At 46.3% G+C, this 15,727-nt stretch overlaps 1 protein-coding gene across 5 annotated transcripts in view; it reads right to left on the reverse strand.

Moving 5' to 3' along the window:
* Nucleotides 1–467: 467 nt before the first annotated feature.
* The window catches only part of ATP9A (ATPase phospholipid transporting 9A (putative)), a 121,999-nt gene continuing 106,739 nt past the window's right edge, over nt 468–15,727 (reverse strand). For 4 of the 5 annotated variants that reach the window (XM_057503090.1, XM_036901953.2, XM_057503091.1 and 1 more), the window contains exons 22-28: nt 15,485–15,549; nt 13,111–13,266; nt 10,040–10,104; nt 8,589–8,697; nt 8,083–8,140; nt 6,267–6,470; nt 468–4,851 (exon numbers count right to left, since the gene is read on the reverse strand). In XM_057503090.1, coding sequence (XP_057359073.1) covers nt 4,715–4,851; nt 6,267–6,470; nt 8,083–8,140; nt 8,589–8,697; nt 10,040–10,104; nt 13,111–13,266; nt 15,485–15,549 — 794 coding nt within the window. In that variant the 3' untranslated portion in view covers nt 468–4,714. The other variant, XM_057503092.1, reaches the window with a different exon arrangement.

Consider the following 15,727-nt stretch of genomic DNA (forward strand, 5'->3'; position numbering starts at 1 on the left):
GGACCTTGCCACATGTCCCCTGGGGGACAAAAACACCCCTGGTTGAGAATCATTGGGTGGAATTAATAAAATATGTCCTCTGCTACCTACACAATAGGTTCAAAACCTCTTCTGCCTAAAACTTAAGTAACTGAGTTCCTAAATCTTCCATAACTTGATTTTTAAAAAGTAGTAGCCAAAACAAATTGTGTGCATAAATAAAAATGAAACATTTTTCTCCTTTTTTTTCTATTTATATTGATCACTCTGTGGGATTCTGATATGTCTAGAATAAACAGTACAGAATATAATACAATGTATGGATTTGGAGTAGTATTTTTTTGCCAAAATCAAAATTTTTTTTTTTAATGGAGAGAAAGCCATTTACATCTTATGTACCATGACACACAAAATAGGAGCATTATAATGAAAAGTCTTCATTTTGACACCAGAATTCATGTTTCCACACAAATTAAAATGATCCCCTAAAGCATAAAGTACACAAGCTTTATTGGGCAACAGCAACAGGTCACGCTGGCAGACAATGAAAGTAAAACTGCTCGGAAACACGCAGGATCACATGTGTGTCATCACAGGACTGAGAGTTTAAAGCATCTGGGAGTTCCCGCTGAACTGAAGCACACTGCACCAGAGCTGTCCTCTAACGAAGAAACGCTGCTCTGGTGAATATTTGCAATGAGGGTTACAGAGACCTACTAATGAGGACGTCACAAAATCCTAGAGTTCACAGTTTGCCCCATTGCAACAAAATAGTAAGCCACAAATTTTTTTTTTTTTTGCAGATAACACACCCCCACACACACTTGTCCCCCACAAACACAATGTTCACTCACATTGCCCAGTGACATTATCAGACTATACCTCCAACCGTGCCGTGAGTCACAGGTAACGCTGCTTTGGCGTAAGAAGATGCTAGAAAACTCAAAGAATTAGGGGTGCTGCTCACATAGACTTTTCAGTTCCATTCAAAAATATGTATTTTTTTCAAGATGACATGGACATAATTAATGGAAATATTTCCTAAGAAGTATATATAAACGACAAAAAGCTTTACATTAAAATAAGGTAGGGTGAAATTAAAATATTTTGTTTACAAAGTGCTGTTTTTTTTAATGAAAACAAAGCTGGAAGTGAAGAAATTTTAATGCAAACCAAATAATCTCTTCAAAAAACTTGAGATGACATCATGCACTCACACACACACACGTTTCAATCACACACAGAAAAAAATAAAGAAAACAATAGCTGATAGGTGTTTGTCTTAAATAGGATGGAGCAGAAGAACACGTAGGTCCCATTTGCAACTTTGGCAAAGGTTTAAAATGCTGCCCCATAATGGAGTGAGGGTGTTCTGATCCCAACTGCAGTAAAAACAAAGTATAAAAACAAAAGTCTGGAGGAAGAAATATAGGCATTATTGTGGCAATTTCCAAAGAGCACAAAACTCAAAATACATTCAAAAGTTGTCCGCATGACCTCAATTTTCAGCAGAGAACCCACTGAGGAAAGGATAAGCAGATGCTGGTATGTAGGCTTACAGCTACAAAAAAGGGTTTCACTTACTAAGGGGGTTGAGTCTGGGGTCTGGATATACGAATGCTAACAGTGGGAGAAATCCCAGGTCTTGGTCTCCCTGCCCCGGGTGGCTGTAAACAGGTGGTGTGCTCCACTGTCAAGATGCTTCCTGGGACGTCCTTCCTTGCTTGCCCTGAGCAGCCACCAGTCTCACCCAGCACCTTACGTGACACGCATGTGCACGTGCACACCCTCAAAACTACAGTCTAAACTGTCAGATATGAGCAAGTACTCAATTACTGATCTGGTCCTTTTCTTGGAGAAAAGGAGGAAGGAAGGAAAAAAGAAACTAGGTAGATCCCATTCTCCCCACACACACACAACTGTCACCAAAAGATGTAATAAAAGTAACTAAAATAGAAGGACTTGCTCTGACAGAAATACCTAGTGTCGTCGGGGGGTAGGGGGAATCATAATTTTTACCTTAAGGAAAAATATTTAAACAGCACTGATTGCGTGCCATGGGGCCTCTGGCCTCAAAATAAATCAGCTGCCGGAGAGTTTGGTCCCACTGAGTCTCGAAGCAAAGGGAAGGGGTGAGTGGGGCTTCCTAAGTTCTTTCCAGATTGGTGAACCAAGACAAATGCCAACAGAATCCTTATGCTTGTGAACTCAGGAGTTTCCTGCACAATAGCTCAATGCTTCGTTCACCTGTCTTCCGTCACAAGGAGCAGCCCCCCAGAAGCACCCACACGTACCAGTTCTTTGTTCGGACACAGTCTGACACGTGCCAGCAAGGACTGCATGCTCTCAGCTGACTTGAGGCTGCTGTCTTGGGGTCTGAATTGGAGAAGCACACGAATCACGCAATCCAAGATGCTCAGGGAGTCCCAGCAGGTGACGAGAGCAGGCTGTGCACCGACATGGTGGTCGGACAACATGGTGGGTCCACCTGGGTTCTGTTCCCTTTTGCCCTTGATTGCGTCCATCAGCATGTGTCCAAGATGGCTGCACAGAGAGGCATGTCATGGCACTGACGAGCATCCTTTGACTTCCAGGATGGCTACTTCAGCCCCTCTTAGAAGCTCCCTCCTCGAGATGCCAAGTGGTACCTTAGCAGTTTGACTTTAAAAGTTATCTCATGCACCTTGATCAAAATTAGGAATTAAGGAAAAGACCAAAGAGACCATCTTCGTTCCCTCTACCTTCAGGGGACGTCTAAACTTTCCTGATGAGGGTTCCACAAGAATCTACGTGCCAGAGCCATCACCTGGCTGTGAACAAGGCTAGGTTCTGGGTTTTTACACTCAGAGTGGAACTGCTTATGACGTCCAGTTTTACAGTCTGACTTCCAAAAAGACAGACAGAGGTGTAAAAACACTGAGCACAACATTCTCCCCCCTTGAACTTGGAAGCAACCTCAGATCACTCAGGAAAGAGTCAGACCTGCTCAAACTTTCTGAAATATTTGGACCAAGATCCTATTCCTAAATAACAATCTATTCGCTGCAGTATCTATCCTCTATAGATCTCTTCTGTACGGCAGAAATGGCTGGAACAGGAAAGGGAAAATTCTACAAAACTGCAGGATCTGAAAACAGAAATGACATCAATAACCAATTTACCAGTGCCTGCAACTTACTGTCATTGTACAAAGTTATAAAAGGGCACCACAAATCCATGACATATCAAGAGGGCTCCAAGGCGAGGAACTATGTGCTCCCTCTGTCCCCAGCTCTCCAAGAGACCTCGGGTGGTGGACCTCGGCAACCAGGCTGGAACTTACCTCTCTGAAGCACACACGCAAAAGAAGCGTCATGCTGAAGGGTTGACGGGGATGTCCTCAAAAAGAATCAGTCATAAATCTCAGATCTCAAACACAGTCAGCTCTTGAAGATCTACCAACTTAACCCTATGGCATGCAGATGTGGCTGCTCCAAGAGGTGACTTGAAAACCCAAGAATGCCTTGCCCTGCCACGTCCAGCGCTTGCAAACTCCTTTCTTCCTCTGAAATGAGAAGCCACAGCTTTATAAGAAACACACATGCATGTCCTCCATCCTGGTGCGGGAGGAATCTTTACTACTGGCTGCCTTTCAGCAAGTTCCGCTTGAAATCTGTAGGCAGTGGAACAGAGCCCAGACCCCAAAGCTGTTGCCTGGGCCTCCTCCCACCAGGGCCCCTTTCTTGAAGCTGCCACCGATAAATGGCAACCCGGTAAGATGCCTCTGCCTTTGCCATTGCATCTTCAATAAGTCCTCCTAACAGGAAACAGATTTCAGTGGAAGTAAAGAGCCCCAGTCCCTGACCTTTCCACTTCGCACTCAGGGTCTGAGCCACATGTGCGATGTTGTCTAAGAAATTAGTTGAGTCTCTTATCACACTGTCGACACATTTAGAGGCTGTTCGGTGGCACGTTTCCTGCTAAAACAGCTCAGCTGAAAATGTCAGAGGGTGTCCTCAGATGGCCACAGGTTTTATGATTGCTACCAGGTCCCCACAACGCAGGGTAACACCTTTGAAACTCTTTTATGAGGTGGCCGGCGACGTTAACTCGAGGGCTGTAGAGGTTGCCTCAGATGAAGGGTGACAGCCTTGATTCGTGGCACTCTCCTCTCCTCTCCTTTGCGTTTTGTAATCCTGGGATGTCAGTAAGCACATCAGTAAGCAGGGCTGCCTTAGAGAGGATGTCCGGCATTTCCAAAGTGAGATTATTGTCTAGATAACTTTTTTGCCAAATATCACAGCCTTTTCCCCCAAACTTATACTGGGAGCTTCATATTTCTCCAAACCCAGATTTTAGGAGTGAGAAAGACATAAAGACTACACATATGTTCGGGCTGAAAAACAAAAAACCTTCTGCCATCTTCAATTAGACAGAAGCTTTTATCACATGACAACAAAATTCAAGTCACAAGGAAACTTGCACAGTGACCCATACTATCAATCTCTTGGCTGAGCCACCAGTTTTCACATATTCACATTCACCCAAAAATGCGTCACCAGGGGTTCAAACAGGCCTGCGTGGGCCCCTCTTAGGACCTCCCTCCTGTCTACTCAGTGTGAGGACTCTGTGCAGAGCTTCTGCACATCAGAACTGCACGTGTTAGCAATTACTGCAGAATCCACAGGTGGTGGGTAATATAAATGGAACTTGAACTCTGTCCATCAGGAACACGCAGAGACCGAGTCCCCTCCGCCTACGAAGTGAGCTTCGAGTAGCTGGGAGGGGAGAATCGTCTTCGCAGATACTTGAGGACGTACAAGGGGAGACAGCTGACCAGAGTGATAACAGAGACTTTCCACAAGAACGACAGCGTGGCGATGAAGTACACATCTGCAAGCAAACGGGAAGAGTGCAGTGAGCGGGCGCAAGGCTCCAGGAGGCGCGCGCAGCCCAGAGCCGGCCCCGGAGGGAGCACCGTCTCCCGCCACAAGCACACGGCTGCAGGCCTGGTTGCCCTTCCTCCCTCCACCTTTAAGGGGACGTGCCCGGGCCCATAGTGCACAAAGGCCATCAGCTTGACTTTCCTCTCTCCTCCTCTCTCTGACCTGCTTCCATAGCTTCCTGAGACTCAGTGAAATGCTATGCAACAGCCAGGAAAATAAAACTACAGGCAGAAAAAACTGTTAGAGGTGTTTTTGATTTGGAATCTGACAGTCAAGAGTTTTCTTTCCAAACCCAGCCACCAGAGAGCAGAAAGTGACACTCAGACACACATTCCTGCTGCCCAGCAACTTCTCCCTGTGTCTCAGTGATGGTGACAGAGAGCCATGAGACAGATCTGAGGGGGTGCAAAGTGGGCTGAGAGTCCGTTGTGAAAATAAGGTTACTTGGGGCTCAGACCCGAGGATGGCTGCGCTCCCCTTCCCGAGCAGGACGGTAAAGCCTGCAGGAGCAAGGGTTTGATGAGAGGAGCAACAGCTGGCCTTCTGCAGAACATGGAGCGGATGCCACAGTAAGCACCTTCCCCACTTCTTGAGCACAGGATGGGGGAGCAAAAGATGGGGAAACACAGCGGGCACCGACTGAGGACCCACTAAGGGCCATGCCTGGGCCGGTGTGCTGCTTACCCAGTCCTGCACCTGGGCCACGTCTAGGGGGACCAACTGCAGCTTCCCGAGGGCAGAGCTCATATTTTCTAAGCTTCTATGATGCCCTAGCCTCAAGTTATTGAGCACACAGTAGGTGCTTGCAAAACCCATTCTGAGAGACTTTGGGACAAGAGTAAAACTGTTCTAAGACCTCACCTTTCACAGGGGTGCTCTTTCTGGCTTTACAGAAACTTTCTTAAGGAGTGCTTGCTGATAAACAAGAGACATGATTAAAGATGCCTTCATGGTAAGGCAGAGTTTCTCAACCTAATGAGAGTGACAAGTCCAGCCAGGCTATCGTTTATTTGCCAGCAAGACCTGGACACCTGACATCTCCCTGGCTCCACAGCGCCCAGCATGGCGACCAGCTCCCTGGAGAAATGCACAATGTCCTTGTTGAATCAAATGGAATCCCCTTCTAAGCCAGGTGGCACAGCGTGGATTTACAAGAAAACACTCCCTACTGTGGTCATGCCCAAGAGCCTCGGGTCCAGGAGGCGGATTCACACTGCCACCTGTCCCAAGGGACACCAGTAAGCCAGTGGGGGCAGCAGGGTGTGAAGGCCTGCTGGACAAGCCCAGGACACGGGTGTTGGGGGCCGCCCTCCTTCACCACGTAGGACCCGCTGGACTGGCTTCCAATGCAGGGGGTCTCACCGATGAACTCATGTAGGAACACCAGGGAAGCGATGTAGCAGGCCAGACTGAGCAGCTCGGCCACCGTCATGAGCCAGTGCCAGGTCTGGATCGTCAGGGCCACCATCAGCAGCTCCGTGAGGATCAGTGATGTGAAGGAAATCGCCACGATGTGCACGAATTCCGACTCAAACAGCAGGAGTGCCCCATACATGATGGTACTCCCTGGGGGGGCAGAGAGAAGCCCCGTCTGCCAGGAGCCGACATCTCCCACACATCCCCCGCCAAAGGCTCACTGTGCTCGCTTTGTCAGTTCCTTCTTCATTTTTACTTCCATTTAGACATGAAAGGTAGTGCTTGTTAAATGAGATTAATGAGCGGGGCACGATGGAGGTGTTCAAAGAGGTGTCCTGGTCTCATCCTCTTATTTTCCCTTTTGCCTTTTAAATAACAGAGTCTGTAATTACAGGGTAGGCGGAGGGACCCCCAGGGAGAGGAAGGGAGTAACCACTGGAGCAGATGGAACAAGAAATAGGAATTTAAACGTATTATCTAAAACGACAGAGGTAGGTAGTCACCAAAAGACAAACACCGCCCGACTCCACTCCTGTGAGGTACCCGGAGGAGCTGTGCTCCCAGAAACAGGAAACAGCGGGTGGTGATTCCCAGGGGCCGTGGGGGGGCAGGGATGGGGACAGAGTTTCAGCTTTGCCACATGATGCTCTGCAGATCTGTTTCCCAGCAATGTGATGAACACTACTGGGCTGTGCGTTTTAAAAGAGTTAAGATGGTAAATTTTATGTCATGTTGTTTACCACCCACACACCCACACACAATGACAGAGGTAACCGAGAGAGACCCACAAAGAGTTGAGGACAGGAAGTGTCTATCGAGCACAGCAGGATCCAAGGAGAACATCCACGTTGACCAGGAATGCCAGCCATGCAAGAACAGACCGAAGAGGCAGGGCCAGGAGACGCTAAGCCGGAGACCCCCCGGCCGACTGCCTAACTTCTCAGGGGTAACAACGAAGGGGCGCAATGGGGCACTGCTGCTGATGATTACAAAGTTTTATGCAGGATTTGCTTTAATGAGATGCACATATTGTAGTCTCATATACTTCTTTAAAATAACCCCCCCTCAATTTTTTAATGACAGTTTAACCTCCTGTCAACACATTCTATGGTCTCTACACTATTTGGCTGCATGTCCCATTCAGTAAAAAAGCATTAAGAATGAACCCCGACATATGAGGTATATTTGTAAAGGTGCATACTGGTGTAGACACAGATAGATATTAGGACCACTTACAAATGTATTACATACATTATAAAACATACATAAAAATAGAAAGTCTAAGAAGAGTGAGGAAAAATAATACAAACAGAGGTTTTGACATTTTCATCTCATACACCAGTAAGTCGTCTTACAAAGCCTCTACTGTCTAAAGGACCAGCTCTGGAGGCCACTAAAGTAAATGGTTTTCAAAAGCTATGACTTGACCTCAGAAAAAGTATCGGAACATTCCAGAAAACAACCACTTTTCATTACAAAGGCTCAAACACCTCAGCAAGTTTTGATTAGTCACAGTTACGTTTTTCTCTTCTATCTCATAAGCTGACGGCACTACCGCACACGTGACCTCCAGTGTGCTGAAAGCTTTGAGTCCTTATAACCTGCTGCGCGGGGCCTCCCTCAGGGCACCCTGCCACACTCCTTACTGCTATTTTAGGATTCCAAGCCTCTTCTCTTCGTGTGCCACAGACAATTAAACAGCAGAGCTGCCCTTGGGTCAATGCCAGAGCACAAGACACCGGGTGGTCTCACCCTTCCTTACCTTGATAGATGCTAATCAAAACCCATATCAAGAATGTCTTGTAGGACAACGGTCGCCCCTAAACAAGAGAGAAACAGGGCAGGTTACTGTGCATGGACCACCCAGGGCACCAACTGCCTTCAGGCTAGGCTTCCACTAACCAGACAAGGCAACCTGCTTGTTTTCATCAAAAGAGTGGCTTACACACATCTAAATACATCAGAGAAATTGCATTTTTTAACAAAGAATTGATATTAAATGGGGGTAAGTCTGTCTGCCCTTCAGTGAAAACATTGGGAGCTTTCTAAAAAGTCACTAATTCATTTGTTTTCATTTCACATATTACCATACATTTCATATTTTTTACATGTGCATATACTACTTTAAGGAAAAAAAATTCCCACACCTTCCTCCCTAACACCACCAGCTCAAGTGTGTTCAAATTGGATAGGGAGGCTCTGTGCAGAACATCAAAGAGGTGGGGATGGGGGACAGGAAGTGAGAAGGGAGGAAGGAGCTCAGTGAACCTTGAGGAGGTCCTTGTAGAGCTCGGGGTATAGCATGGCGACCTCCGACTTGACATCTTTGTCCAGGACCAGAGAAAACACGGGGAACATGGTGTAGATGGTAGAGTACCTAGAAGAGAAAGTCACCACAGGTAAGGCCCAGCCAAGGGCATTCAAGCACCTTGCCCTCCCAGCAGTGGGGCCCAATGTCCACTCATTTACTGAGTGCCTATTACATACATGCCAGGGCTGGTCTGAAGCACTGGAGACTCAAGATGAAAAACAAACATGCCTGCCCTCAGAGAGATTTTGTGCTAGTCCGTGAGTCAATAAACAAATTCAACAAGCTATACTGTGTGCTAGAGATAAGTGCTAAGAAGGAACATTTAACGGGGAAGAGAGAGTAAGACATGGGGGCAGTGTGATCTTACAGAGGGTGGCCAAGGGATGTGACATTTGCATAAACACCCAAAGAAGTGAGGAGCAGCCACGCCGACATGGGGGGAAGAGCACCCTAGGCAGAGAGGACAGCAGGTGCAAAGGCCCTGAGGCAAGAGCATCCTTCCTGCTAAAGACCAGTGACGGGGTTAGTGTGGCTGTAGCTGAGTGGGTGATGGGGAGAGGAGAAGAGGGGAACCAAGAGGCAAGAGAGGATCTGGTCCTGGAAGGCCACGTGGGGGCACAGCTCGGGGAGCCCTGGCTACTCTCTGGCATGTCCTTTCACTCTCCCAGGGCCTGGCAGGACAACCCACTGTTCCAATGAGATGCAGGCAGGACTGCAGTGCCTACTCTCAGGCTGAACTGGACAAACATAAAAAGGTAGAAGGCACACTTTGTAAGACTCTCCCCCGGGGCCAACAGGCCTTTCTGTGCTTCTTGCCTCTCGTAAGCAGGAGTGTGCCCTGCGTGTGTCTCCACCTAGGGCATGTGGTAACCAAACCCCACCTACCTGGGCAACTCAGAGACTGAGAACAATCTCCGAATAGGTCAAAAGGAATGTCATGAGCTCCAGGTCAGGAATGGGAGTGGGTTTGATGGCAGGAAACATCCAGGTGACACCCTGGCAGGTTGCTGGCATGCAGAGGTCCTGCTCTAGTAGGCGCATCCCCCCAGAGAGCAAAGCTGTGGCCCGCCTTAGACCCAATGGCACGAACGTGTTCAAGACCCCAGTGAAATCACTGAACCTGTGAACCTTTAGGTGCCAATCACAGCCCATAACCTCAGACTCTCACGGGCACTTTTCCATCACCATGTGCAAGTGGCCAAGTGCTGGAGATCACAAACATATCAGACTCTACCTGCTCTATATGGTTATGGAGTCACCAGCTCAAAAACTTATCAGTTCAAGAAGGTTCTAAACCACGCTGGCCGACTGCCTGGACTGGAGAGTCTTTATACCATGTTTCCTCTTTCTTCTGGGGCAGTTTAAAGAGGTTACAGAAAAAGTTAATACCATGCCTGGATTTCCTTACCCGATGATGAGGAATCCTTGATAGAGAGGAACGGAGGCAAAATAAAACACGGAGGAAAAGACAGCCTGTGCCAAGGAGAAAGGAAGACGTTACCAAAAACCAGGACAAAAGCCCTTATGTTTATACAATTGAACATTACTGGACACCCAACATGTACATAGCATGTACTTTACACCGGCACTGCTGTATTTTAAGTATATTGGCTCATTTAATTCTTCTAACAATGCTATGAAGCAGGTGCTGTTTATCATCATCCCCATTTTACAGATGAGAAAAGTAAAGCACAGAGAGAGGTTCAGTGGCTCACCAAAGACCACAGAGCACGGCGGCAGAGCCAGGACTCATATCCAGGTGGTTTAGCTCGAGTCCACTCTCAGGCCCTTTGTGAACATTTATTAAGTTACATGAGTTGGACCCAGGAACACTTTGTAAATGAGCTCTTGACTCTCCAGAACAACTCCTGAGACCAAGTCCTATTATCACTGACATTTTACAGAAGGGGAAACTGAGTGGGTAAATGGTACTGTGGGCACAAGCCCAGCTCTGTCTCCAGAACCCACACTCCTGACGGCTCAGAATTACCACTTCTCTGGGTGTGCAACTGATAAAAGAGTTGGAACACATATGGGAACAGACATGAAAAAACAACCTCCACCCTGAGGGCACACACCGGTAACCTTAGAGGATGGGACTGTGGAGAGGGCTTTTCTTCTTACATTACACATTTTACTATTTTTGGAAAATTTTACAAAAAGCCAGTAACTGGCTCCTTCTACAATTAGATGAAGCAGTAACGGTACTTACAAAGGCTTACTGAAATGTCTACTTCCTGATTTAGAAAATACTAGTTCTTGGCAGTGAAATTTGGGGTGGGGAGATAAAATCAGGCTTGATGCTGTTACTTCCTTCTCTGGGTAACTACAGGCTAACGGAAGGAAAGTGGCCTCAAAGCCAATTTCTGCTGGTATGAGAACCAAACGGAGGCCAGGAACAACTGTTGCCTGAAGGCTTTTTAGAGACTGAACATGGAGAGAAAGACTGAGTCGGCCCAGTGATTAGAAAGAGTGTCTAACCAGAGGCATCTCCCCCTTATCACCTGCTATGGGTGTTCCCATAGCACAGGGCTCACAGTGCAGGTGCCACCCGGGGCCATGGTCATGGGCAGCCTGGTTATGGTTTCAGAATTCAAGGGTGAAAGCCACGTTTGAAATGACTTCTCACCCAGGCTGGGCCACTGCACAGGAAGGATGGTTATAAAAATGTCAAAAATCTGTTGTTTAGTTTTGCAAATCAACTTCAAGAGCCTTTCTCTAAAAGGACCAGGTTGATCATAAAGCCTTCTTGGAAAGAGCACTTTGGGGAAAATAAAAATGCTATGTCCATGTCTATCACAGAGAACAATGTCAAGGTACAGCTCTTAAGGGGACTTGCTCTCAGCCAGCCTCTTTCAGCACAGTGCACAGAAGTTAAGGGCATTTTTCTCTTAATAGCACAAAAAACAATTTCTCATCCTAGATTTTTTTTCTGAATCCATGTTCATGATAACATACAGGCATTACAAAGTCAGCCCATCCAGGCCTCCTTCTGTGTGTACTCCCTGGGACGAACTGATGAAGCTTGCAGCGATTCAAACCCTAGTATTACCCAGTTCAATTGAGGAGCTAACAAATTAGAAGCACAGATGTGGTCAATGAACCATAACAGCTGTTTGGATCAGGTTGATGAAAATTACTTAAAGGTTCCTGCGGTCATGAATGCACTAGACACTGAACACAGAAACGCATCCCCAAAAGGCACGGATGAGGCCGGTGGGGAGTGAAGCCTCATGTTTCCACAGCAGCACCACTCAACTTACTCTGAAAAGCAGGATGCCTTTCATGTAAGATTAAACAATTTTCCTATAAATAAAGATGTCACATTATATAGTATGCAGTTTTGTTTTTATTAATAATGGTAAGGATGCCTTATAAAACTCTCTCCTTTTCTAAATAGCCTTGTCTGAGAGGCAAGGCAGGTCTGATAACCCCCATTTCACAGGCGGGGAGACCAGGGCCCCCAGTGGTAAAGTGACCTGCTCAAGGTCTCAGAGACTGAGTGGCATGGCCAGAAAGAGATGTGGGTTCCAGGGTGCAGCAGCCACGTTGCCACCAATGAGCTGAGGGTATTTCCACCTAAATACGCCCATGGAGGGAAATCAGTCAACAGTTTTTCAATATCCAGAATGTTTTCTTTCCCTCCCTTTGGGCTGCTTCTTAGTACACACTTACTGGCTTCAGTCCAATGACAGATTTTGAAGGAGTTGGTGAGAGAAAAGGTAGAAAAGCACCTTCTAAATTCTGGAATCCTTTCATGAAAAAGCAGGATGGGAGCAAGAAGTTACTCCCAGGAGGGTTAACGGGCACAGTGAGCCCCACTCCCCGCTGGGCTGTGACGTCCAGATGCCTCCAAGCCCTGCACCATGCTGCCCCGCCAAGGCCTCCCTGCCAGTGCAGACGGTGCCAGCCCTCTACCAAGGCACTGGAGGAGACCTTGATGAAGAGCCGGGCTTTGGAGGCCCCTGCCTGAGCGGACCAAGGGACACGGCATGGGTTTCTCAGCCTCGCTCAGCCTGAGTCCTCGTGTGCAACATGCACGCAGGCCCTTGTGAGGCCTGCATGAGAGGCTGCACTGCGAACACTCAGCCCAACACCCAGGGTATAAGAAGCACTCAAGAAAAGCAAGTTTTCCCTCAGGGCCAGACGGCTCATTCGGCACTCACCTCCGCATTCTTCCCTCTGGAAAACCAGTTATGACACCTCACTCCCAACTGTAATGACTCTGATTATTTATCCGCACATCATGCCAAGCCCTAGACGGGCACCCTGCTAATGCTCACATCACTCCGCACAGCAACAAGGGCCTTCCCACCTGACGCAAGAAGCCTCCGGGCAGTCAGAGGTCCATCACCAGGAATGAGGCCAGACGGGGACAGACACTGGCCGGGTGGGGGGATCGCTCCACAGCAGAGTCTAACGGAGGCTCCTTCCAGGAGAGCCATGTGCACCTGGCAGAGGTGCCTGCTGCCCACCCACCTGCATGGTGCTGATACAGAGGCTCCTGTGGATCACGAACTGGCTGAGGGCAGCCGACCGCTTATAGCTGTTCCGGCCGTGCACCACAAGCAACCGGCCCAGGTGCTTGAACTGAGTGACGGAGAAGTCTGCAGCCAGGGAAGCCTGCTTTCCCTCCTAAAAGCCGAAGAGAATGGCCACCGTCAGAAGCACAAGAGGGCGTGGCAAACATATTTTTTTTAATTGAAAAAGAAAGACATTGTAAGGAGACCTTTGAAAACTTCAATGAAGAGATAGATTCTTTGGTTTCAAGCTATACACAGTTGGTGGTCCAAGTACAAATTTCATTTAAAAAGAGGAATTAAAAAAAAAAAACCCAATCCCAATCACATAGGTATAATTTGGAGGCCAAATGGATCTGGTATTAAGCCTTGGGGTTTAGGCCCAGCCCCTAATATGTATCAGAAGTAAAGAATCATTTGAAGACTGGCATTTTTTAACACTCGGTTTACTTAACAGTTAAACATAAGAGGGGGAAGAGCTTGATGCTACTAGCAATACATTAAATGGAACATTCCTGAACATATAGCTCTGCACATTTATAGAAGTGGAAATAATTTATAGTGCAGCCATATTATGGGATTCTCTAATTTCAGAAGGCATGTCCCCCCAAAAGATAGAGAAAGGTCCTCTACATTAAAGAAGACTGAAGAGACATGAAGTCATGCTAAGAAATGCAACATGTGATCCTTCACTGGTTCCTGGAAAATTATTTTTTAATATGTGGAGGGCAATTGGGGAAGTCAGACAATGACTATAATATTATTATATCAATGTTACATTTGGGAGGAGCGATAGTGTGATTTTGCTTATGCAGAAAAGTGTGACCTGGTTTTTAAAGAGATGTATGCTGAAATATTCAGATGTAGCATACCTGCAGCTTACTTTCAACTAATTCAGAGAGAGGGATAGGGAGAGGAAGAACAGAGCAAACGTTAACAACTGGGAAACTGAAGCAAAGAGCAGAAGGGTGCTCACTGTTCTATTTCAGCTTTCCTGAAGAAGTGACATTTTCAAAAATAAAAAAGTTTGAGGGAAGGTTAAAAAATGATGGCTCTGCATGTTCTGATTCAGAAAGAAATCCAAGACACAACAGATCTAAGTAAGTTGCATTCAAATGATAACAGTTTTCACTTAAAATTATACATAAAAATACATACATATGTAAGACATGTATATATATGTGTGTATGTGTGTATATGTACATATATGTTCGTGTACATACCCATAACCAGTAATACACACATAGATAAAAATTCTGGAATAGTCAATGTTACTAGTTTGATGTGGCTGTCTAAAAGAAAGGATGTACTTTACCAGTTTCTAAAGTGTTTTTTTCTTTATAGTGAGCACTTCTTTAATAGTCTGAAAAAACAAGGAATCAGAATATAATTTTTAACAGAAGGGAAAATATTTTAGTTCTATATAGAAATGTGTGAAGAATTCTATAAAACTCAAGTGTGCTTCTTAAAATCTGCTTTAAAGGAATCTACACAGATTTCAGACATGCCATAATTTCATTCAAGGATCATTTAGCTCTGCAACTTCAAATAACCGTCAACTGGATGAGAACCAGAAAATGAGAAAGGATAGAAAAGAAAAAAAAAAGGGCTTATGCATTAGCCAAATTCATGAAGACATAGCATAAAATGTATGGGGCAGCAGCTCAGCCCTCACTCAGTGCCTTTGTACTCTTACTTTACACACAGTTCTAACAAACTTGGTGACCGATATTATTGTCTGTAGTCATTTAAAGGCCACAAATTAGGAAGGGCAGAGTAAACTGTAAAAGGCCAGCACACAGTTGACAAGGAAGGGAAGTGAAAAACCTGTGTTAAAGCACACAAACTTTAAAAACCTGCAACTGCCAAGGCTTTTTAAATTTCTTAGTAGGGGGCAAACTGTGCCACATTTCTCCATAATCCCTAAGAGATCAGCACATGGCAAGGTAAATAATGCTTTTCTTAACAAGGCTACTACCATGGAAAAGTTTGAAGCACATTCACTGTACCCTAAAAAGTTAGCAAAGCATTTTTTTTTTTTAATTTAGGTTTTGGCAAGCAGAAAATCAGCATTTGTGTGTCTGGAAGATACAGGAGTATGGATCTCTGACTTCCTGGTAATAATGCTAGATAATTCTGATACACGGTTCCTTATGTTTTTTTAAGTCAAATCTAGAATTTCTAGGAGCATTAAAGCCATGTCTTTAAGGGAAAAAGAAACTCCAGCTTGTAGAATAGAGCTGAGCTGCTTCCAGCCCAACGACACAACCACCTGACATGTGAACAGCCGCCACTGGGCAGCAAGAGGCCTCCCTGCACGTGCTCCTGCTCACCTTTCCCTCGACGCCCACACCACAGTCAGATTCCTGAATCATGCTGACATCATTGCCTCCATCACCTGCGGGGCACAGAGACCAGAGAGACAAGCCAGGAAACTGGGGAGAGGCAGGAAACACGACTCCTACATTCCATGCTTTCTTCGAAGAATTGTACATGTTTTGCCTTCCACTGAGTGCTTCTAGGAGCCTTTCTGCACAGCCCCGTCCGATCACTCCAACCGTGCAGGAATTAGGTTC

The sequence above is a fragment of the Manis pentadactyla genome, chromosome 5 (genome assembly GCF_030020395.1).
Source record: "Manis pentadactyla isolate mManPen7 chromosome 5, mManPen7.hap1, whole genome shotgun sequence".
In the NCBI taxonomy this organism is placed as follows: domain Eukaryota; kingdom Metazoa; phylum Chordata; class Mammalia; order Pholidota; family Manidae; genus Manis; species Manis pentadactyla.